Genomic DNA, 24,652 nt, shown 5'->3' on the forward strand with positions numbered 1-24,652 from the left:
AATCCCTTTGAAAATGGTACATAATTAAGTGCTTTTAAGTTGACTGCCAAGTGCTAGGATATTAGAAATTTGCTTATAAATTGCCACACTTAAGATTTGTCTAATAAGTTATGTATATTAAGCATTTTTATTTATTTTTTGTTTTTTAATATTCTTATTGGTTTTTAGAGAGAGGGGAAGGGAGAGGGGGAGAGAGAGAAACACCTATGTGAGAGCAGAACATTGATCAGCTGTCTCCTGCACAACATCACTAATATCCTTCCTATTGCCATTTTCTATCCTTCCCTCACCCTCAAACCCTGGCAACCATTAATCTCTCCTCCATTCCTAAAATGTTATCATTCAGATGTTTTACATTCTAAAAGCTAAATATAGTGTTACCATGTGAGCCAGCAATCTCACTCATAGGTAGATACTTAAGAGAATTGAAATACATATTCACATAGAACTTGTAAATAAATGTTCATAGTAGCATTATTCATACTAGACATAATTCAAATGTCCACCAACTAAAGAGTGGCTAAACAAATGTATATTCATACAATAGCATTTTATTCAAGCATAAAAAGGAACGAAGTATTGATTCATGCTGTAACATGGATGAACATATTTGGGTCGGCAACTAAGTAATTGCGGATTTTTTAAAGAAAATCAAAGACAATTTTTTCATGGAACTAAATAACTTTATTCTGTAATGTATTGCCCATTTTGATCAATGACCTTTTGCCTTCTTTCAGGCAGCATCATAATCCCACGTTCAAAAAACTTCTGGTTTTTATTAGCAAAAAACTGAATCAGGTACGATTTGACATCATCATCATTATTGAAATTTTTACCATTCAAGGAGTTTTGTAAAGATCGAAACAAAAAGTAATCAGATGGTGCAAGGTCAGGACTATATGGTGGATGTGGCAAAACATCCCAACCAAGCTCCATTAATTTTTGCCGAGTGACCAAAGATGTGTGTGGCCTTGCATTGTCATGATGGAATACAACACCTTTTCGATTTGTCAATTCGGGCCGCTCTTCTTCAACTGCATTGTTTAATTTCGTTAGTTGTTCAATGTAGACATCAGAATTGATCGTTCGGTTGGGTGGTAAGAGTTCAAAGTAGACAATTCCTTTGTAATCCCACCAAACTGATAACAAAACCTTCTTTTGATGAATATCAGCTTTTGATGTTGTTTGAGTTGGTTCACCTGGCCTGCTCCACGATCTTTTCCGCTTGATATTGTAGTAAACAACCCATTTTTCATCGCCAGTTATCAGTCGTTTTAAAAATGGATCATTTTCATTACGTTTCTTTAGCAAATCGCAGCTGCTAATGCGTTGCATTAACTGTGATTCTTTCAGTTCGTGAGGAACCCATGTATCGAGTTTTTGAACATAGCCAAGTTGTTTTAAGTGATTTTCAATGCATGTATGTGATACATGAAGCTTCTCTGCAATCTCACGTGTTGTACTGTGACAGTCCGAATTGATTATTGCTTTGATTAGGGCGTCATCAACTTCAACTGGACGACCAGAGCGTTTTTCATCTTTGAGTGAAAAATCACCAGAACGAAATTTGGCAAACCAATTTTGACACTGCCGTTCTTTTAAGGCTTCGTCACCATAAACAGCACATAACTTTTTATGAGCTTGCGATGCATTTTTCCCTTTGCGGAAATAAAAAAGCAAAATATGACGAAAATGTTCCTTTTGATTTTCCATTTTTCAACGAACGCCAAACGAAAACTACAAAACAGATCAAAAAACTTTTTTTACTGATTAACAGCTGAATAGCCAACTATCAAATAACAAAATGTGTTTTACATTTGTACTACGTCTGCAAACCTAAAAATTCAACTGAAGCCATATATGTGTGAAACCCGCAATTACGTAGTTGCCTACTCCGTAAAAATCAATTACAAGAAGCTACATATTGTATAATTTCATTCACATGAAATGTCTAAAATTAGGTCGAGGCCGGTTTGGCTCAATGGATAGAGCATCGGCTTGGGGACTGAAAGGTCCCGGGTTCGATTCCGGTCAAGGGCATGTACCTTGGTTGCGGGCATATCCCCAGTAGGGGGTGTACAAGAGGCAGCTGATCGATGACTCTCTCTCATCGATGTTTCTGACTATCTCTCTCCCTTCCTCTCTGTACAAAATCAATAAAATATATATTAAAAAAAAAGAAATGTCTAAAATTAGAAAATTCTCAGAGAGAGAGAGAGAGTAGATGAGTGGTTGCCAGAGGCTGAGAGGGAAAAGAATAATAGGGAGTAATGGGTCTAGGGTTTCTTTAGAGCAGTGTTCTAAGATAGAGTTCTTCATACAAAAAAAAAAAAAATTCTAGACAGAGCACTAAGTTAAGTATACAGTTTTACCTATATGTTCCCCAAAATTCTAGTTTAGCACTTCTTAGTTGGGATTCAGGAATCTGTAGTTTAACAACTCCACCAGGTGATTCTCATCATGAGAGAAGTTTGGGAAACACTGCTTTAGAGGGTAATGAAAATGTTCTGGAATTAGATCTTGGCAATGGTTGTGAATATAGTAAAAACTATCGACTTTTATGCTTTAAAGCACATGTGTCAAACACAAGGCCCGCGGGCCAAATCCGTCCCGCCAGGCCTTGCAATGTGGCCCGCACCACGCTGTCATCACTGCACTCCGCTGCGTTTCCATCACAATGACAGTTTATGACTGTTCAGTAAACCATTCGGCCCGCGATTTAGGCTGGATTTTAGATTTTGGCCCCTTCTCTGATTGAGTTCGACACCCCTACTAAAGGGTCAATTTTTATGGTATGTGAATCATATCTCAATTTTTTTAAAATGAAAAAACAGTTCAATATGGCTGCACAATTATGAATATAATAAAAACCTTGCAACTATATAGTTTAAATGGGTGAATTTATAAATTATATCTCAATAAAACTGTTGTTAAAATGTTATATAAATAGAATCATATATGTAATCCTTTGGGATTGGCTTTTTCCCCTCAGCATAATTTCCTGGAGATTTATTCAAGTTGTTGCATGTATCAGTAATTTGGTCCTTTGTATTGCTGAGTCCATGGCATTTATGCACCAGTTTGTTTTACAATTTATTTGTTGACAACTATTGGGTTACTTCCAGTTTTTTGTTTTTTGTTTTTACTATTATAGATAAAGTTTCTAAGGATCTTCATATATAGGTTTTTGTGTGAACATAACTTTTATTTCTCTGGAATAAATCCCTAAAAGTGCAATAGCTGGGTTTTATAAGAAACTACCAAAATATTTTCCATAGTATGATACCATTTTACATTCTTATCAGAAATGTATGAGTGATCCAGTTTCTTCTCATCCTTTCCAGAATTTGGTATTGTCACTATTTTGTAGCTTAGATATTCCAATACACATGTAGGGATATCTCATTGTAGCTGTAATTTGGGTATCCTTAATGACTGATGATATTGTATATGTTTTTATGGGTTTACTAGTGGCCTAGTGCACGGATTCATGCATAAGGAAAGGAAATTAATTAGAAAGTGGCTGGCAGGGTAGGACTGGGTGAGATGAGTCGGACATACCCTGGAGCCTACCTGCCATGGTCCTCCTTGGCTGGCTGCATCTGGAGTGGAGCCATGGCTCAAAGGGCATCTGTGGAGTGAGTGAGATCCCTCTGGCAGTTTGGGTACATTGGTCTGGCCTTCAGGGCCTGCAGGAATTAGGCTGAAACCAGCTCTCCAACATCCCCCCAAGAGGTCCCAGAGTGCGAGAGTTGCTGTCCCTGGGCGGCTCCTGTGTTGAGCATCTGCCCCCTGGTGGTCAGCGCACATCATATCTACCGGCCAGTCAGCTAGTTGCTTAGCCTTTTATATTAATATATATAGATTTGCCATCTATATATTCTTTCTGATAAAAATTTTTTTCAAGTCTTTACCCATTTTCTAATTGGATTGTTTTCTGAGAAATTAGAATTCTTTTCTATAGATATGAGTACTTTGTTGATAATTCTATCAACAGGCTATATCTCAATTTTGGTGATACATACATTTAGCTTTGTTGATAATTCTATCAACAGGCTATATCTCAATTTTGGTGATACATACATTTAGCTAAGTCCTGAACATATTTCAATTCATTATGTTCAAATCCAATCAAACAATTCAAAATTTGTGGGTTTTCTTGACATAAAAAATAATGCAGCCGTGTTTTAAAATCTTAGATTTTGCAAATCACTGTTCCTATGGAGGAAGTGAAAGAAAGAAAGAAAGAAAGAAAGAAAGAAAGAAAGAAAGAAAGAGGAAGGAACCGGCAAGTGCTCTGGAAAATTAATTGACAGCTTGGTCATTAGAACAAAATTAAACTAGACCTAGAAATCAGTATTGTGTGAGTCTGAGACTCATATTGCCTTATTTTTCACAAAACATATCTTAACAGTATCCTAACAATAGCATAACTGAAAATTAGATCTTAAAACACAGTTCTTATATCATAGTACAAGGAAATGGGATCACTACATTGCACAGTTCCAGGGGATATTCATTATTTTTACAGTATCTTAGGAGAATGGTAACCACTGAAGTGCAGAGAACCCCTCACTTAACTGGTTAAAATAATAAAGGTAATGCTACAGGATTTTAACAATTATTGTGATTACCAGAAGTTGGGATATATTCAATAGAAATAGAGTTACAATTCAACATTTGTTGAGATCTGGCATGTGAAGAGTTCTAAAAATAACTCAATTTTTTTTTCATCTAGTGAACTTCCTTCACTTACCAGATAGAAGAGCAGAGATTTTTAAAATGTTACCCAAAGATAATAAAATCACTTACCTCATTCTTCAAATCGTTTTTATTTTTTCTTCCAATAGCAGCCTGTGGTGGCTCTCTTGTTTTGCTTCCCCTTTAATTTTGATGAGAATAAATTCACTTATTCAAATCATATGTGTCAATTTGATATAATTTTTAAAATGTATTTAATATTGGAATAGATTGTTAGATTTGAAAGCTTGTATTTTGTTATATTACTAGAGGCCTGATGCATGAAATTTGTGCAAGGGGCTCAGCCCTCGCAGCCCCAGCTTCGTCTGGAAGGTCATCCAGAAGGACATCCAGAAGGTTGTTCAGAAGGTTGTTCAGCTGTCCAGTCTAATTAGCATATTACACTTTTATTGTTATAGATAGCATATAATTTAAATACCCATATTGATTGAAAATCATGAATTTTCTAAAACCAAAATTATAAATGATTTTAAATAATGCTTTTCCCTTCTCATTAGCTAAGAAATCTTCAAAACAAACTTCTCATAAAAGAAAGTTCGTTGCAAGATATGAAGAATGAGCTAGAAAGTTACAAAGAAGATAACTCGAAACAGTCGTTCCAGATAATCTCCCTGAAAAGTGATATCAAGGAGTTGGAGGATCTTATTGCTTCTCTAACTAGAGATAAATCTTTGAAAAGCATCAATAATCAGACTCTTAAAAGAGGCAACTTGGATCTAAATGAAAGAATTATTGAGCTAGAAAACCGTCTAAGGTAGGGAATTATCTCCCCCTGCAACATTACTTTGTTTTTAATTTGCAATGTCTGTAAGTCATAAAGATCTTTTTAAAGACCTAAAATAAAAATGTGAAAATTTAAAATAAAAATGTGAAAATTAAAAAAAAGTAAGGTCTGCAAAAATCACTTTTCAGTTACATTTTAATAAATCATTAATTATAAAAAAAAGACCTAAAATAACGCATTTAAAAATATTTTTATTGATTTCAGAGAGAAAGGAAGAGGGAGAAAGAGAGAGAAACATAAATGATGAGAGAGAATTATTCATTTACTGCCTCCTGCATGCCCCACTCACTCCCTACCAGGGACAAGCCCACAACCCAGGCATGTGCCCTTGACTGGAATTGAATCCGGGACCCTTCAGTCCCCAGGCAGATGTTCTATCCACTGAGTCAAACTGGTTAGGGCTAAAACAAAGTATTTTTAAAGTACAACCAGAACTATAGAGTAGAGGAAAATAATAAGACAAAGATAAAATCTGCTTTATAACACATTAATCTTTTCAAACAAGTTTGCCAAGAAACAGCTCCCATGTCTAATGTTAAAAATTAAACAATCTTCTCATTTAGAAAAAGAAAGATATCATTTTATTAACAAAACCTATTCTTCCCCCCAATTTTACATTGGCTTATCTTTATTTAGAAACTAGGGGCCCGGTGAATGAAATTTGTGCACTCAGGGGGCAGGGGAGTGTCCCTCAGCCCGACATGCAATCTGGGAGCCTTCAAGGGATGTATGACTAAGGGGCCTAAGTTGTCAGTTGGACGTCCTTAGCACTGCTGCGGAGGCAGGAGAGGCTCCCACCACCGCCCCTGCTTGCCAACTGTGAGCCCAGCTCAGGGTTTCTGGCTGAGTGGCACTCCCCCTGTGGGAGTGCATTGACCAGCAGGAGGCAGCTTCTGCATTGAGTGTCTGCCTCCTTGTGGTCAGTTTGCATCATAGTGAACAGTCGTTCTGCAGTTCAGTTGATTTGCATATTGGCCTTTTATTATATACTTGAGTCCTGGTGCACAAAATCCCTGTACTGGAGGGGAGGGGGGAGGATCCCTCAGCCCAGATTGTGAAAGGGCACAGGCCAGGCCTAGAGACCCCACTACTGGGGATGCAGTAGGTTGGCCACTTGGGGAGGGACTATGAGAGGGCTCCAGAGCATGTCTGGCCCATCTCGTTCAGTCCTATTTGGCCAGACCCCAGCAGCAAGCTAACCTACCAGTTGGAGCATCTGTCCCCTGGTGATCAGTACACATCATAGCATATCATCACCATATTATGCTTTGATTGGTTGAAAGGCCAATCAGACGACTGGACACTTAGCATATTAGGCTTTTGTTATATAGAAGGATTGTAAATTTGTGAAAAAAGAACAAATTGTGTTATCATGTAAAAAAAAATCTTAGGAACAACAAATTACAAATATAAATTTTTTAATAAATGTTTTCCTTTCAAAATGTAAATATCCAGTAAATAAAACACCTACAATATTTCAGGCATAGAAACAATAGTAATTTGTTTATGATGGAGCTGCATTTTGGTATATTTGGTGGTAAGATTTTTATTTTTCTTAAGTTCAAACCATTTCAAACAAACCTGGCCATTATTATTTAAAAGTCTACTCCTTTACCCAGTTTCCTTAGTTGAGTAGAAACTCTACAATTTTTATAGAATTTTGGATATAGGACCAGGCCATAGGAAAGGTGTGAAATATCTAAAATTTATTTGGTTAGAAGAAAAATCTTTTCTTGAGACTTGGAGGTAGTCATTCATCACTCTTGGCCTGAAGGTGGTCCTCAGCAAACTTCTTTGCTACAAGCTTCAGAGTAAAGCACAGGATCTGGCCTCCCCAAAGGTGTTGCTTCCCAATAGGCAACTGACTGGTAGGGCATGCTTGCATGTTTTCTGCATGCAGCACTGTTGATCATCTCCACGATGCACTACAGGGCATTCACGTTTGCCCCAGAAGACTTGGCAGAGGCACTGGGCTCTGAGGGCCAGGAATTTTCTAGTTTGTTTTCACAAGTTGTTTGTCATAAGCTTGCAAATAGTAGAAATTTGTGCATGAGGGGGATGTCCCTTAACCCAGCCTGCACCCTCTCCAATCTGGGACATCCCTTTCACAATCTGGACTGCTGGCTCCTATATGCTTGCCTGCCTACCTGCCTGATTGTCCCTAACTACTTCTGCCTGCTAGCCTGATTGTTCCCTAACTGCTCCTCTGCTGGCCTGATTGATGCCTAACTGCTCCCCTGCCAGCTCAGTCACCCCCAACAGTCCTCTCCTGCCAGCCCAGTCACCCCAGCTGACCTCCCCTGCAGGACTGGTTGCCCCCAGCTGTCTTCTCCTTCCAACCTTATCTTACTCCCAACTGCCCTCCCCTGCCAGCATGATGGCTCCCAGCTACCCTCTCCTGCCAGCCTGGTTGCTCCAACAGCCCTCCTCTGCCGGCCTGGTCACCCCCAACTGCCCTCCCCTGCCATCCTGGTCACCCCCAACTGCCTTCCCTTGCAGGCCATCTTATGGCACCCAACTTGTTGGCATCCATCTTGTGGCAGCCATCTGGTGGAGGCCTTCTTGTGACGGCATGGGATAACCATCATGTGACAACATGGGGGTGGCCATCTTGAGAGGATGTCAGGAGGTTGTGTGAGGGCACAAGGGCCACCAAAGCTTTTATTAGTATAGATATGTTTCATTTCACTTAGGTATATGCCTTAGAACAGTGTTTCCCAAACTTTTGACATATATGTACTCCTTCTATAATTTTCGTAATGCTGAGTACCCCTCATACTCATGAGAACGTAGAATTAAGCGCAGCTAAGCACAGTGCAGTGCATATCCCCACCAAACTCCCGTGCAACGCGTACCCCCACCAAACTCTTCCCGTACCCCTCGGGGTACGCGTACCACACTTTGGGAAACACTGCCTTAGAACAGTTGCTGGATCATAAAGTAACTCTGTGTTTAACTTTTTAAACTTACTTTAAAGGAACTCCCAGGCTCTTTTCCAAGGCAGCCATATAATTTTAAATTACTATCTGCAATATATGAAGATTCCAATTTTTCAACAGTATAGCCATTCTGGTAGATATGAAGTTGAATCTCATTGTAATTTTAATTTACGTGTACTGTATATAACGACTAAAGACTTTGAACATCTTTTCATGTGCTTACTGGCCATCTGTATATCTTCTTTATAGAAATATCTATTCAGATCCTTTGCCTATTTTTTTTCCTTTGCCTATTTTTATTTATTTTTATTTTTAATTTTTTAATTTTTATTTTTAATATATATTTTATTGATTTTTTACAGAGAGGAAGAGAGAGGGATAGAGAGTTAGAAACATCGACGAGAATCATCGATCAGCTGCCTCTTGCACACCTCACTGGGGATGTGCCTGCAACCAATGTACATGCCCCTGACCAGAATCAAACCTGGGACCTTTCAGTCCGCAGGCCGACGCTCTATCCACTGAACCAAACTGGTTTCGGCTTTTTTCACTTCTTAACATTTCCATTTGAAGAGATTTTTTAAAAAATTGGATTTATTGGGGTGATGACACTGATCAATAAAACCATACAGGCTTAGCCCTGGCTGGTTTGGCTCAGTGGGTAGTGTTGGCCTGTGAAATGAAGGGTCCTGATATTATTTTTTAAATACATTTTATTGATTTTTTACAAAGAAGAAGGGAGAGGGATAGAGAGTTAGAAACATTGATGAGAGAGAAACATTGATCAGCTGCTTCTTGCATGCCCCCTACTGGAGATGTGCCCACAACCAAGGTAATTGTCCTTGACTGGAATAGAACCTGGGACCCTTCAGTTCGCAGGCCAACACTCTATCCACTGAGCCAAACTGGTTAGAAATATTCTTTTCTACAGTTCTCTGCACACTAGGGATCATTTTTGTTCATCCTGAGAAATTGCCTGTAGCTTTTTTATAATGCAGTTCTTCTGACAATTTTTCCATTTTTTCTTCTGAAATTACATTTATTTCGTCTTTATTTCTTTTAAAGAGTGGTGTTTTCTTTCTTTTTTTATTTTTATTGTGTATAGAATTCTGGGATTTCATTATTTTTACTTTCAGCCCTCTAAGATGTCTTTTGGTTATCTTCTGACTTCTATAGCTTCTGTTGGAAACTCAGTCATCAATCTTATTGTTGTACTTTTGAGGTAATATGTGCTTTTTCTCTGCTTTTAATTGATAACAATTTGACTATATGTCTTAGCAAAGCTTAGGATTTGCAGAACTTATTGAATCTATAAGTTGATGTCTTTCACCAGGTTTGGAAAATTCTTGGAAATTATTTTTTCCAATATTGTTTCTATCCCATTCTGTCTATACTCTCATTGTAGAGCTATAATATGTTAGACCTACAGGTATATTAGACTTGTTGAGTGTGTCCTACCTATCTCTAACATAATTTTTGAATTAAACTTTTTTTTTATAGATTATTCAGATAATATCTGTTTACCTAACTCAAATTCATTAATTCTGTAGGATGCAATTCTTAGAAAAAGACATAAAAATCATGGAGGATGAATCAAAACTTTAACCTAAGTACAGGATAGAAAATATTACCAATACCTTGCAAATAGTAATCAAATAAGAAACAAATAATTAGCTGTTTGCATATTTGATAATAAAATTTTAGATATGCTGTTCTCTATTGCTGTATCATTATTTCTAGTTCCTTTCCCCTCATCAAATCCCTGTAAAAGAGCCATTCAGGTGTTATTAAAATAAGAGTATTTGTATTCATGTGGAACCTCCTGATCATCACACTATTACCAGTAGTGGCAAGCAAATATTCATACTCAAATTTCTCCTTGAAAAGGATGGTTTCAAAATTGATCTCCCCTAGGGTAACTACTACAGGATTTAACACTGGATTGTATTTCTCTCCATTTCTCGTCTCTCATTAGAAATAGTTACATTTTTACTTAATACACATACTTACTATATTTTAAATGGGGAATATTTGTTTTCATTGTTAGTATCATTTTAACCTGTATCCAAGGAGTGAGGACATTTTTTCCCATACAGGCTTAGCCCTAGCTGGCTTGGTTCAGTGGATAGTGTTGGCCTGCAAAATGAAAGGTCTCGGTTTGATTCCAATCAAAGGCATATGGAGAGAGAGTGAAAGGTAGAGGGGTAGAGAGGGAAACATTGATGTGAGAGAGAGATATTGATTGGTTGTCTCCCACACATGCCTCAACAGGGGCTGGAGATCAAACCTGTAACCCAGGTACTTGTCCTTGGTGCCCAGGCTGACACTCTAAGCACCAAGCCACACCAGCCAGGGCTTATTTCATTATTTTTAATTGAAGTTTGAATATTGACCTGGTTTCATGACATTGTTACCTTACACAGAGTACATCTGGTTGAAAGAGAAAGGGCAGAGCAAAAAGCAGACCTTTTGGAGAAAAAATTAGCAGGTGCTAATGGATTCACTCCTTACATGAATGTGAAAGGACAAGAAGATACCTTGGGTAGTTTCATGATAAAGGTAAGAATAAATTTTGATTGATCTTTTAACTTTTTTCAGTTACATTTGATTACAATATTATATTAATTTCAGGTGTATACCCCAGGGATTAAACATTATAAAACTTAGTTAGTGATCGTTCCGAAAAATCTCATACCCATCTGACACCATACATAGTTATTAGAATATTATTGACTATATTCCCTATGCTGTACTTTACACCCTCATGACCACACTATAACTACTGATTTGTACTTCTAAATCCCTTCACCTCTTTACTCATCCCTCCATACCCTCTCCCATCAGGCAACCATTGAAATGTTCCCTGTATCTATGAGTCTGTTCTGTTTCTGTTCTGCTTGTTCATTTATTTTTATTTTTTAGATTCAGTTGTTGATACATATGTATTTATTGCCATTTTATTTATATTTTTAATCTTTCCTCTTTTCTAAGAAGACCCTTTAACATTTCATGTAATACAGGTGGTTCTGAATGATCATTGTTCTATATTTTAGTTGTAAATTTTGATGTGGTTGCAGGAGGCAGTGAGTATCACATTTACCTATACCGCTATCTGATCAGAAGAAGCCCCAGAAAATCTTTTTTAAAAAATATATTTTTATTGATTTCAGAGAGGAAGGAAGGGAGAGAGAGAAACGTCAATGATGAGAGAGAATCATTGCTTGGCTGCCTCCTGCACACCCCCTATGGGGTATTGAGCCCCAGCATGTGCCCTGACTGGGAATAGAACCATGACCTCCCAGTTCATAGATGGATGCTCAACCCTGAGCCAGACTAGCCAGGCCCCAGAAAAATCCTGATGGATCTTTGAGGAAACAGGATTTTTTATTACTTTGTGTTACTCTGGGAGATAAATGGCAATGTTGAGCACTTTGTTGGTCCTTTTCTTATGGAGGATAAAAGAAATCAGTACAGCATGGCTGACTGGAAGGCTTTCTGAAGTATGGAGAGAAAGTGCAAGGAGAAGTTGAAGATTTCCGGGATTTTGAAGAAAAGCTTAGAGGGTATAGATAAAGTTTATAGAGAGCTGGGAGAAAGTGTCTACTAGATATTAAAATATTGAAGTTTTAAAATTCTATTGTGTTTTACTTTTTGGTGCTGATAAGTCCGGGTTTTTAGATCTGGGTTTAAGGATTGAAGAGAGGTATAGGTGAAAGTTATTGAAACAGAAGCAATGAACTTTAAAGCTAAATTAGTTGGATTATCTACATTGAACATTGGAGTCAGAAGTTATGGCATGAATTCATTTTAGAAGGAAGAAATGAATCTGGTCGTTCATAGATGGCAACAGGATTGGTAGAAGATCTTATAGAAGAATGCTGGAGAATGATAGGAGACAGACACTGGTCAAAGAACTGGTGAAAGTTTATTTTGAAATTCTTAGACTACAACAGTTTTATTATATAATCTGAATATAAAACAAGGCCCATAATCCAATTAAAGTGAGGTATTCCATTAAAAAATTTCAGAAATGCCCGGCTGGCATGGATCAGTGGTTGATCGTTGACCTGTGAACCAGGAGATCATGGTTCAATTCCTGGTCAGGGCATATGCTCAGGTTGCAGGCTCAATCCCCAGTAGGGGGTGTGCAGGAGGCAGCCAATCAATGATTCTCTTCAGTGATGTTTGTATCTCGCTCTCCCTCTCTTTTCCTCTCTGAAATCAATAAAACTTTATTTTGAAAAATTAGAACTGCTTTCAAAGTATTTTAAAGTAATATTATTTTTTTGTCTTTTAAAAATATGTGTTTTTTATTGATTTCATAGTGGAAGGGAGAGGGAGATAAAAACATCAATAATGTGGTAGTATAGTGAGCTCCTATATGAATCGCAGCTCTACCATTGCCAACTCTGCTATTAGGCAAGTTACTTATCCACTCTTTGCCTTAGTTTCATTTGTAAAATTTGGTGGGAGTGGGGGCTGGTGAAAAGGGATTGGGGAGGGGGGCATAGTTCCAATCTCAGAGTGGTTGCAAGGATTAAATGGGTAAATATAATGTAAGCCCAATAAATGCTAGCTTAAAAATAGTGGTATGATGTAGATAATGTTTCCATCGTGAGCACAAAGTTCAGTCAGCGCAGTAAAATAAATAGTTAAATCAGTTATTTGACTTTATTGGTCAAGTCTATCAAGAGATTGAACCTGCAGGTTTAAATGAAATTTCCCTGTTGTGTTCAATCACTTTGCAAAATTTCATGCCTCTTCACCCTACAATTCAAAGGAAGATGGGTGTTGCTTTAATTCAATGTGTTAGTAAAACCTGCTACACAGTAGCCTGTTTATTATAGAGTTCCAAATGTCTTTACACTGTCCTCTTAAATTCATCATACAAGTTTATTATTGAGTACTAACTATAAAACAAGCATGTCAAACTCCTGGCCCGTGGGCCACATGCAGCCCACAACAAATATTATTGCAGCCCAGCCAATATAACAGTATGTAAGAAATGTTTTAATAAAAATTTTGTAACTTAATTTTTACAATATCCTGTTGCATGTAATTATTAATAACAAACTACAGCGTTCGCTAATAACTGGTTACTATAATTGGGTTGCATTCATTTCCCTTATACGCCTTATGCGCAGGCACACCATTCCTCTCCACTAATACTAGCAGTGAATATTTTAGCAGCCAATTGCCGTGTCATTAGTCTTGGACTGACTTGTTCAGTGTGTGCAACAGAAAATATTTTGCTTTCAGAGAATAAGAAAAATAGGTTTATTTGTGTTACCCTTATTAATTTATGCAGTTACTCTGGTAAGTTAATGTTCAAGAAAAAAATATTAATTTTTATTAAAATATTCTATTTTATGTTAACGATGACTCATTTATCTCAGCCCTTTGAATTCAGTATGTCTCTATTGAAATAAGCCTACATTTCTGTGAAAATTAAAGCTTTTGTGTGTGTTTTTTTTGTGACCCACATAAACTTAAACCTTGTCTATTTGGCCCGTGTTAGTCTTTGAGTTTGACATGCTTGAACTAAAATGTTAAACCTTCCTATTTTTGAAACCAGCATCTATTTACTAGTAGTAACTTAATGTTGCTACAATATCAGTACAGTAGAACTTGCACAGTATTGAAATGAAATAGAAATCATGGACCATCAGGAAGTTTAATTAATTTATTTTTTCTTTACAGGGAGCAGAAGGCTGTAAGCAGGAAATTCAGTTGCTCACCAAGCGACTGGAACAGCTGCAATATCACCAGGAAGAATTATCCCAAACTGAAAAAAAGTGTAGAGAACAAAAAAAAACCTTGAAACGTCTGGAGGGAAAAATTGCTGTTAATGACTGTTTTCAATCGAGATTAGACTTGGGCAGAAATAAAGTAAGAATTTTGTGATGTATAAGGCATTTCGTTGACAGTGAAAATTATATTTTGTTATATTATCTAATGTTTAAAGCTGTTAATACTACTTATACTTTTTAAATATTTTAATTTAATAGCCTGCTACAAACCCTTCTGATTTTATAAAAAAAAAAAATGCTCCTCACTTCAGACATTCCCTTTCTCATTTTATACATATTTGATATTTATTGTGAGAGCTTTTATTAATGTATTTCTTTTTAAAAAATATATTTTTATTGATTTCAGAGAGGAAGGAAAAGGGAGAGAGAAATAGAAACAGCAATGATGAGAGAGAATCATTGACCGTCTGCCTCCTGCATGTGCCCTGATTGGGAATCTAACTGGAACTTCCTAGTTGACACTCAACCACTTAGCCACACCAGCAGGGCTGAACTTTTTAATCTAAGTCTTTCATCTGCCAATTTAATCATTTATTTCAACATTTTACACCCTCTATTTTTTTTCTTTTTATTTATTTATTTTTAACTCTTCTATATTCTCTCCTTCTGTGACTAGTATCTGAAGGTTGGATCCTAAAATTTTTTTATTGTGATGAAAATTATATACAACTTTCCATCTTTTTTTTCAATTATAGTTTACATTCAGCATTATTCTGTATTAGTTTCAGGTGTACAGCATAGTGGTTAGACAATCATATACTTTACAGAGCAGTCTTCCTGATATTTAAGTACACCCCCTTCCCCTCCCTGGCCTGTACATAGCTATTACAATAATATTTTCCCCCACTGTCCTCTCCCCAGCCACTCCCATCCCCCAGTACATGCCCGCACCACTTAGTGTCTGTGTCCATTGGTAATGCTTGTATGCATGCATACAAGTCCTTTGGTTGATCTCTTACCTGCCCATCTCTGCATTCCCTCTGAGTTTTGACAGTCAGTTGGATGCTTCTCTGTCTCTGGATCTATTTTTTGTTCATCAGTGTATGTTGTTCGCTATATCCCATAAATTAGTGAGATCATGTGGTATCTATCTTCCTCCAGCTGGCTTATTTTGCTTAGCATAATGCTCTCCAAGTCCATCCATGCTGTTGCAAATTGTAAGAGTTTCTTATTTTTTATAGCAGCCTAGTATTCCATTAGGTGGCTGTACCACGGTTTTTAATCCATTCATCTGCTGATGGGCACTTAGGCTGTTTCCAAATCTTAGCTATGGTAAATTGTGCTGCTATGAACATAGGGGTGCATATATCTTTTCTGGTTGATGTTTCTGGTTCCTTGGGATATATTCCTAGAAGTGGGATTACTGGGTCAAATGGGAGTTCCATTTTTATTTTTTGAGAAAATTCTATATTGTTTTCTACAGTGGTTGCACCAGTCTGCATTCCCACCAGCAGTGCATGAGGGTTCATTTTTCTTCACATCTCACCAGCACTTGTCCTTTCTTGATAATAGCCATTCTGATAGGTGTGAGATGGTACTTCATTATCATTTTGATTTGCATCTGTCAGATATTAGTGACTTTGAACATGTTTTCATATGTCTCTTGGCCTTCTGTACGTCCTCTTTCAAAAAGTGTCTATTTAGGCCCTTTACCTATTTTTTAATTGGATTTTTTTTACCTTTGTTTTGTTAAGTTGTATGGGTTCCCTATAAACTTTGGAGATTAAACCCGTATCGGAGATAATATTGGCATATATGTTCTCCCATGCAATGGGTTTTCTTGTTATTTTGTTGATAGTTTCTTTTGCTGTGCAAAGCTTTTTATTATGATACTAGTGGTCCAGTGCATGAAATTCATGCACATTAAAAAGGGATTAATTAGAAGAAATATTTTAATATTGCTCTATAATAGAAGTGTTAGAGATGAAAGAAAATTAGTAAAATGTATATGAAAATCCTCCTGTCAGAGTCTGGGGTGCACCACGGGACCCAGAGTTAAGTTCCCGCCTACCCTCGTGTGCCTCAAAATTGTGCAAGACCCAGACCAGGCTACCCCCCTCCCCCTTCCCCGCCATCCCTCCCTTCCCAATTGGGCTAGATCCAGACCCAGCCAGTCACACCCTTGTAAGCCCTATTGGGCAGGAAGTGCAGCCTGAGGTCACCCAGCTTGGTCCGTGGCAGAGGGCGTGACTTGAGGTCCCCCATCAAGCCCCACCCCAGGTGAGGGATATGGCCTAAGATCCGGTCAAGCCCCACTGAGCAGGGGGTATGGTCTGATGTCCCCCAGCCTGGGGCGAGGGGAGCAGCCTGAGGTACCAGCACTGGGGTAGGAGCTAGAAACATCAATAATCATCGATCAGCTGCCTCTTGCACACCCCCTACTGGGGATGTGCCTGCAACCAAGGTATGTGCCCTTGACCGGAATTGAACCCAGGACCCTTCAGTCCACAGGCTGACGCTCTATCCACTGAACCAAACCAGTTTTGGCTGATAATTTTTGATAATTTGGTACATGACCTCTTTCCCTTTAGTAGATCTTATTTTCTCTATTCCAATAGGATTTTATAATGTTCTTCATATAATTCCTGTAAGTCCCTCATATGTCTTTGTGAAATTTGTTCTTTTATAGATTTTTCTGCTCATTGTGAACAGCATATTATCCCATTTCTAGTTGAAATTCTTATTACTAATATAGATTTAAAAAATCTTCAATATATTTATATTTTTTGTTTATTTTATTTTTTAAAATAAATATTGTTCAGATTATTACAATTGTTCCTCTTCTCCTGCCCCCCCCCCCCCCAATAGCTCCCCATCCACCTGGTTCCCACCCCATCCTCTGCCCTTTCACCCCCCCCCCACTGTCCTCATCCATAGGTGTATGATTTTTGTCCAGTCTCTTCCCATACTCCCCACACCCCTTTCCTTTTCTATGTCCCTGATTCTATTATATTTAGCAGTTTATTCTGTTTATGATTTTTTATTCACTTGATTTTTAGATTCACTTGTTGATAGATATGTATTTGTTGTTCATAATTTTTATCTTTACCTTTTTCTTCTTCCTGTTCTTTTTAAAAAAATATATTTTATTGATATTTTACAGAGAGGTAGAGAGAGAGATAGAAAGCTAGAAACATCAATCAGCTGCCTCTTGCACACCCCCTACAGGGGATGTGCCCGCAACCAAGGTACATGCCCTTGCCCAGAATCGAACCCGGGACCTCTCAATCTCCAGAGAGATGCTCTTCCACTGAGCCAAACTGGTTTCGGCTTCTTCCTGTTCTTAAAGAATACCTTTCAGCATTTCATATAATACTGGTTTGGCGGTGATAAACTCCTTTAGCTTTTTCTTATCTGTGAAGCTCTTTAACTGCTCTTCAATTCTTTTTTTTCTTTAAAAAAATATATATATTTTATTGATTTCTTTAACAGAGAGGAAGGGAGAGGGAGAGAGAGTTAGAAACATTGATGAGAAAGAAACATTGAACAGCTGCCTCCTGCACACCCCCCAATGGGGATGTGCCCGCAACCAAGGTACATGCCCTTGACAGGAATTGAACCTGGGGACCTTTCAGTCTGCAGGCCAACACTCTATCCACTGAGCCAAACCTGTTTTGGCTGCTCTTCAATTCTGAATGATAGCTTTGCTGGTAGAGTAATCTAGGTTGTAGGTTCTTGCTATTCATCACTTTTGTTTTTCATGTTATGAATAATATTGTAAATAATATCTTGGTGCATGAATTGTTATATAAATATTGGGTTTTTCCTATAATACATCCCTAGAAAAGTTGAGGTACTCTGCTACCACCTGATGTTAATAAAATTGTCTACTAATTGTACCCTTGATAGCACTGAGCCATCACTTTTATTGTCATATTTTACTTTCTGGATTATTTTAATAATGCATATTTATGGTGAAAAAATATTTACTTACGTAAATAGTTTAGTCTCCAGGTTATCAGTGTAGAGTAGATCTGGTTTGCTAGTGTAGAACAGCATCATAAAGCACAACTTCTTTATTTCAATATTATTGATTTCTTCAAAGGAAAACTCCAGGACTAAAAACTCCAGAATAGATGAGAACAGCAAGAGGTTTAAACAGCCAGAGAAAGACAACAAACAAAAAACATTACTGAGTATTAAGCAGAATTTGCAGATTGCAACAACTCAAAGATTAGAGGACGAAATTCAGCAACTTCAGAAAAAGCTCAGTGAGTTGAAATTGTTAAATAAAAATATGAAAGCCCAACTGACAAGAGTAACTGTCCTTAAAGTAAGTAATGGAAGTAAGGCTTTCAAAAATATATTTAAGCTTTGATTGTTACTATTTTAGCTGCATATTTCTCATCAAACTTTTAGAAATTAATGTTAAAATTATTTTACATGCATACAAAATATATAACATTAAAACATATTAATAATAAAAGTTGATGCCTACAAATCTACTAATCTTAAAAAAAAAAGACTAATATCAATCCCATGAAAGCCATTAAGCATTCCTCTCCCTTCTCCTCAAAAGTAACTTCTAGATCCCTTGCTTTTTTGTTTTAGTCTTACTTTTGTCTTTTTTATTGAGGTAATAAACGTTTTCGTCATTTAGGGCTCCTCTTCAGACCTTCTCTATTTCAAGCTTCAGTTGTAGTATTTCAAATATTATATATATATATATATATATATATATATATATATATATATATATATTTTTTTTTTTTTTTAAATTGATTTTTTACAGAGAGGAAGGGAGAGAGATAGAGAGTTTGAAACATCATGAGAGAGAGTCATCGATCAGCTGCCTCTTGCACACCCCCTACTGGGGATGTGCCCACAACCAAGGTACATGCCCTTGAAGGGAATCAAACCCTGGATCTTTCAGTTTGCAGGCCGACGCTCTATCCACTGAGCCAAACCGGTTTCGGCTCAAATATCACTTTAAAAATATATATATTTTATTGATTTTGTACAGAGAGGAAGGGAGAGAGATAGAGAGTTAGAATCATCGATGAGAGAGAGTCATCGATCAGCTGCCTCTTGCACATCCCCTACTGAGGATATGCCCGCAACCAAGGCACTAAATACTTACTGATCAACTTTTTTATCAGCATTATTTCTCTTACTACAGAGCCACTTATTGTCTCTATTTCTGTATTTAATTAGCACAGGCTGCACTATAAGACTTTTGAGGACCTGGAACACTTGTTCACCCTCTTTAAACCCAAGTACCTAGTTTACAAAAGTGTTCAGTGATTGTTGGTTATTGATGAGTATGATGGTGGAGAAATGTCCTCTTAATTCACAAGTTGTGGGATTTTCTTTCTTTTCCATGTATCTACCTCTCTCTCTCTCTCTCTCTCTCTCTCTCTCTCTCTCTCTCTCTCTCTCTCTCTCTTTTTAAGAAAGAATATAAACATGAGTTATCATTCATCATGCCTACCTATTATTTAAAAGAGATCTAATCACAGTCGTCTTCCTTTCCCCCAACCTTAACTTTATTCCCTCACAGGACAAAACAATTCAGAAGCTCAGGCAATCTTCAATAAAAGTTGAAGCAATAAAAGGGAAGGCAGCTATGAAAACAAATAACTTGAAAACTACATTAGACCCTACCAAGCAAGAGGCAAGATGGGACAAAGATGGGACCCATCACATGTTACATGCTGTCACTCCTGAGCTCTGCACAGCAAAGAGCACGCTTGAAGAAGTATCAGGACGACCACAAGAGGTTTTTGTTTTTTTTAAATTATCATTACTATATTAAGATTTTTTAAGTTGAAGTGATAAACACTCACCTCAACTTAGACTCTGCCTAACTTAGACAAAAGGGAATTTATTGGCTTATGGAATCAAAAGGAGTTAAACAACCAGAGCTGGGGGCGGGGAAGGGGGCAGAGATGCACCTGGGCCCTAGGATGAGCACCTGGAGACTTGTAAGGCCTTCCTCAGCATCTCTTCTTGGCAGCTCTGTGTGTCAGCTTGTCTATCTGACTGAAAACCACAGCGTTTTATAGTTGAAGAGTTTCTGGGACAATCTCAAGAAAGGGTCTTTATAAGCCGGGCTCAGATCAAATGCCTATCCTTGGTGAATTTACAGTGGTGATGGTGGGATAGATGATTATCTTAGCTTAAGTTTGTGCACACATCCTTGGACTAACCAAAGACAGGGAGGGCAGAGATGATGGAATAGAAATTCAGGGGAGCCCTAACTCATTTGGCTCAGAGGATAGAGTGTCGGCCACGGACTGAAGGGTCCCCTGTTCGATTCCTGTCAAGGGCATGTACCTTGGTTGCGGGCACATCCCCAGTAGGGAGTGTGCAAGAGACAGCTGTTGATGTTTCTCTTTTATTGATGTTTCTAACTCTTTATCCCTCTCCGTTCCTCTCTGTAAAAAATTAAATATATATATATATATGAAGTTCAGGAGAAACCATGTTTGGGGCTGGGTCACTTTCTAGGACAAGAGGGCAGTGCTTCTAACCTTGCCTAGATTTCCATTGTTTTTATAAAACAGGTATTTTAAGAATTCTTAAAAACCTGATAATTTTAGGCTATTGTGGGATTATATGTCATACCTTCATATATTAGTTGCTTAAGAAATATGCAACTTTAATTTTAAGAGTCTTAAAAAATCAAGGGATGATATTATTTTCTTTTTCTCTTTTTTAACTTGTGCCTCTTCACATCCTTGATTGTTTTTATTCTTTTTAGTGTTCCTTGTTATATTTTCAGTCAATCTCTTCTCCTTTGGGCATTCTGTAGTTTAGTCTTCATTTCTGAGAAGATTTTTGTCTTATTCTTGTTTGAATTCCATTAACACTTCTTTATCCACAGAGTATCTTACACATAGTATATTGTTTCTATTCTGAAATAATACGTTTAGAAAGGTGTTTTTATCCCATGTCTGCAAATCCTTATCCAATATTTAATTCATATCAGGCATTTTGAGGAGAGTATTTTCATCACCTGAACAGTCTGAGTGATATTGCCTTTTTTCTTTTTTTCCAGCTCCCTTTCTTGCCCTTCCCCACTTACCAGGGTTCTGATCCACCAGATCTCAGACTTTTTTTTATTTTAATTTTATTGATTTTTACACAGAGATTGAGAGGAATGGAGAGTTAGAAATGTCGATGAGAGAGAATCATCGACCAGCTGCCTCTTGCACACCCCCCACTGGGGATGTGCCTGCAACCAAGGTACATGCCCTTGACTGGAATTGAACCTGGGACCTTTCAGTCCGCAGACTGACGCTTTATCCACTGAGCCAAACCGGTTTCAGCTCAGACTTGTTCTTAATATTAGTATTTCCTCATTTATGCATTCTCCTGTTTCTGGGTCACCAGTAGAAACTAGATGCCTCCTCCAGCGTGGACTCTGGAGCTACCTCTGCTGGTTTAGGGTATTTATTCCCTCTCTTACACGCAAACTGAAGTCTGTGGTATTCTCTAGTTGTTTTAGGCATGACTTATGGATGTTATCTGCTTTCCTTGTTGATCATTATGGTTTTAGAAGGATGGGTGGAGAGATATGTATTTAGAGATATGTATTTGCTGCTCTTACCCTATAGCAAAACAGAAGTTCAAAAAGAAGTTACCTTACGGATGAAACATAAGCAGCAATAAAATTAAGTTTAGTCTATAAAGTGTAAAAATAAGAAAAAATATTAAAAGAAAATTTTATATAAAGGTTACTTGTAACAGAGGAGACCATTTTTCTAGGTTGAAAATATTTGAATATAGAATGTTATATTTCACAAAGAAATGTTAAATAAGACTAAATTTCTCATACCAATTTCATCATATACAGTAAGTAGGTGACCAAAACTAATGACATGTCTCAAATTTTGTGGTGGTTCTTTGAAGGAAGTCAACTTTCGAGAAACTATCATGAAGATGTTGGGATTTAACATGAAAACAGCAGACAAGGAAATCATTACTCACCTAAGACTTATTATCCAAACTTATGAAGCATCTAACAAATCAAAGATTGCTTCTGATGGTGAGATTGGACAGAAAAAGGCATAAAAAAGTTCTGCCTTCTCATTGCTGCCAACAAGAACCTGGCAGATACAGACATTTCCTTCAACATCTTGAGTGTGGCTACATGATGAATTAAAGGCTTCGGAAATTGTTTACTTCAGTCTGTTCTCTCCTTTGATGTTTGGCATTCAACTTTTGTCATAATCATAAGTGTTCTATACATTTATTTATGGTCTAGTCTGGATTGTTACTTGTACTATGGTAATATCCAGTTATCTTTATTATTAACTGTATTTTAAGCAGGATATCAATCAGAATTTTTGTTTAGAATATTTATATCTATAGCTAACAGTCTGTTTCTAGAATGAAAAATTGGTTGGTTATGTCCACTTATGAATCCAGGTATAGTTGTATTTTGTAATTTGAATCTATTTTATCTCTTTGGTAATTGTGAAAATCAGTATGAAATACTGCAGGGTAGGAAAAGTCACCAAGAATTCTTGTAAGTGTTCAATCGACTGTATTAGGTTTTTTATTTTCTTAGCATTTAATATTGTCTAGTAGTGTTTGCCTAATAGTAGGCCAATTTCTAAATTAATGGGCTACTTTCTAAATAGTATCATTTCTAATTTATTTTATTTAAAATAGTTAATTGCTCCTCTTCCAAGGGAATTTTAAATTTATCTAAGTTGTCCTCTGTAGGAATGTCAGAATCTAGACAAGCCTGTGGAGACTCAGTGCCTGCTGTGGTCATTTAAAAGAATCTCCTGTGGGCTTCGTTTTAGGGGGTCTTCAGGGTGGAAGGAGTCAGGTTACATTGGACCTTACTGTAGTAGCACTTTGGAAGAAATGATCATCTTGAATACTCATTCTAAGAAAAAATGAGAATCGCTCTTTTTCAAAAATAATTTTTATTGATTTCAGGGAAAGGAAGGAAGAGGGATATAAAAACAATGATATGAGAGAATTATTAATTGGATGCCTCCTGCACACTCCCTACTGGGGATGGAGCATTCAACCTGGGCATGTTGTCCTCACCAGGAATCTAACCAGTGACCTCCTGGTCCATGGGTTAGCACTCAATCACTGAGCCACAAAGGCTGGGTGAGAATCACTCATTTTTAAACCCTCATAGCCATGGCGCTCAAACTGAATGCCAAGGCACTCTCGTGCACTGCAGGGATCAGCATGCCAGGGAGTATTTTAAATTTTAAAGGCAAACAGAGATATCTGACATTTGTCAGGAAAATATTCCAAGTATTAGCCCCAAGTAGTTTACAGTTTCAACACTGGATTGCTCTTCATTCATTTTGATGACATAGTTTTGTGATGGAAACTGCACAGGGCTTCTCAGGACTTTTAAATTGGTCATCAAGTAGAGGCCCAGCAGTTGGTGGTATCACTACTAAGGAATCCCAAGATCCTTGGCTGCAAGTAAGAAGCTCACTTACCTTTCAAGAATATCCTTGGGTTAGCATGAGGGGACCCTGCCCAGAACCTCCACCTGTAGCCCAACTTGCTCAACTACTTTCTTGTTCAGGACTCCCCAAGGGTCAGCTGCCTGCTGCAGCCTCAGCACAAGGATTGCAAAGTCTGCACGATCCCATGAGCCAGGCAGACTGTCGCCCACGTTCCAGAGCTGCTCTTCTCTGAGGAACCAGGAGTCCTGCCAGCTCCTAGGAGCAAGATCTCCATGAAGGTCAAGAAGCCAAGATGTGGCAGTTTCTGAAAGCCATTTTAGTAGCATATTAAAGAAAAATATTCTATAAATAGAGAGAGGCTTCAGCCTTAATGGTTCTTTGTGAACTGTGTTAGTATAAACTGATTCTTCAATCACAGCAGAATAAAAGGTTGGTTATGTTAGCTCTGAACAGAGGAGGGAGAGGGACCCTTCCGGTACCTGGAACAATCTTTACCAGAACTGCTTTCAGTGCTGTGGCCAAATCACGGCCACACTGTTCTTCCATGATGGGATCTGGATCTAGATTTACTAGTGGGCAAGGTGGTTCTCAGCCTCCAGGATGTGTCAGACTCACCTAATGAACTCCTTTTTCTGAGCCTATCCAGAGGTTACAGTTCAGTTAGTGTGGTGTGAGGCTGAAGTCTGCATACTTTTTTCAAAGCTCCATTTGTGTGTATATTGGTAAATTTACTTTGGAAAACAGACAATGTATTCGTTTCCTGCTCCTTCGGTAACGAAGTATCACAAACTTTGTGGCTGACAAAATAAATATTCCTACATTTATGGAGGTGTCCACTTCGGCGAGGGAGGGGCCATTCGAGCATGACAGGTGCAGGTGCTTCCTGTGCCCGACTCCCACTCGGGATTTCACAGTCAACGCAGCCCAACTGTAGACGCGACTCCTCCCACAGCAGCGAGTCAGCCC

General features: G+C 37.8%; 1 protein-coding gene across 2 annotated transcripts in view; it reads left to right on the forward strand.

Moving 5' to 3' along the window:
- LOC118716910 (coiled-coil domain-containing protein 170) overlaps nt 1–22,420 on the forward strand; it is a 29,008-nt gene extending 6,588 nt beyond the window's left edge. Inside the window, exons 3-8 of one of the 2 annotated variants that reach the window (XM_036434422.2) lie at nt 5,259–5,515; nt 10,908–11,043; nt 14,185–14,373; nt 18,340–18,567; nt 19,795–20,013; nt 22,149–22,420. In XM_036434422.2, the coding sequence (XP_036290315.1) occupies nt 5,259–5,515; nt 10,908–11,043; nt 14,185–14,373; nt 18,340–18,567; nt 19,795–20,013; nt 22,149–22,310 (1,191 nt within the window). In that variant the 3' untranslated portion in view covers nt 22,311–22,420. The remainder of the gene's footprint in view (nt 1–5,258; nt 5,516–10,907; nt 11,044–14,184; nt 14,374–18,339; nt 18,568–19,794; nt 20,014–22,148) is intronic. The other variant, XM_045579876.1, reaches the window with a different exon arrangement.
- The last annotated feature ends 2,232 nt before the right edge of the window (nt 22,421–24,652 follow it).

The sequence above is a fragment of the Pipistrellus kuhlii genome, unplaced genomic scaffold, assembly GCF_014108245.1.
Source record: "Pipistrellus kuhlii isolate mPipKuh1 unplaced genomic scaffold, mPipKuh1.p scaffold_m20_p_1, whole genome shotgun sequence".
NCBI classification, from domain to species: Eukaryota; Metazoa; Chordata; class Mammalia; order Chiroptera; family Vespertilionidae; genus Pipistrellus; species Pipistrellus kuhlii.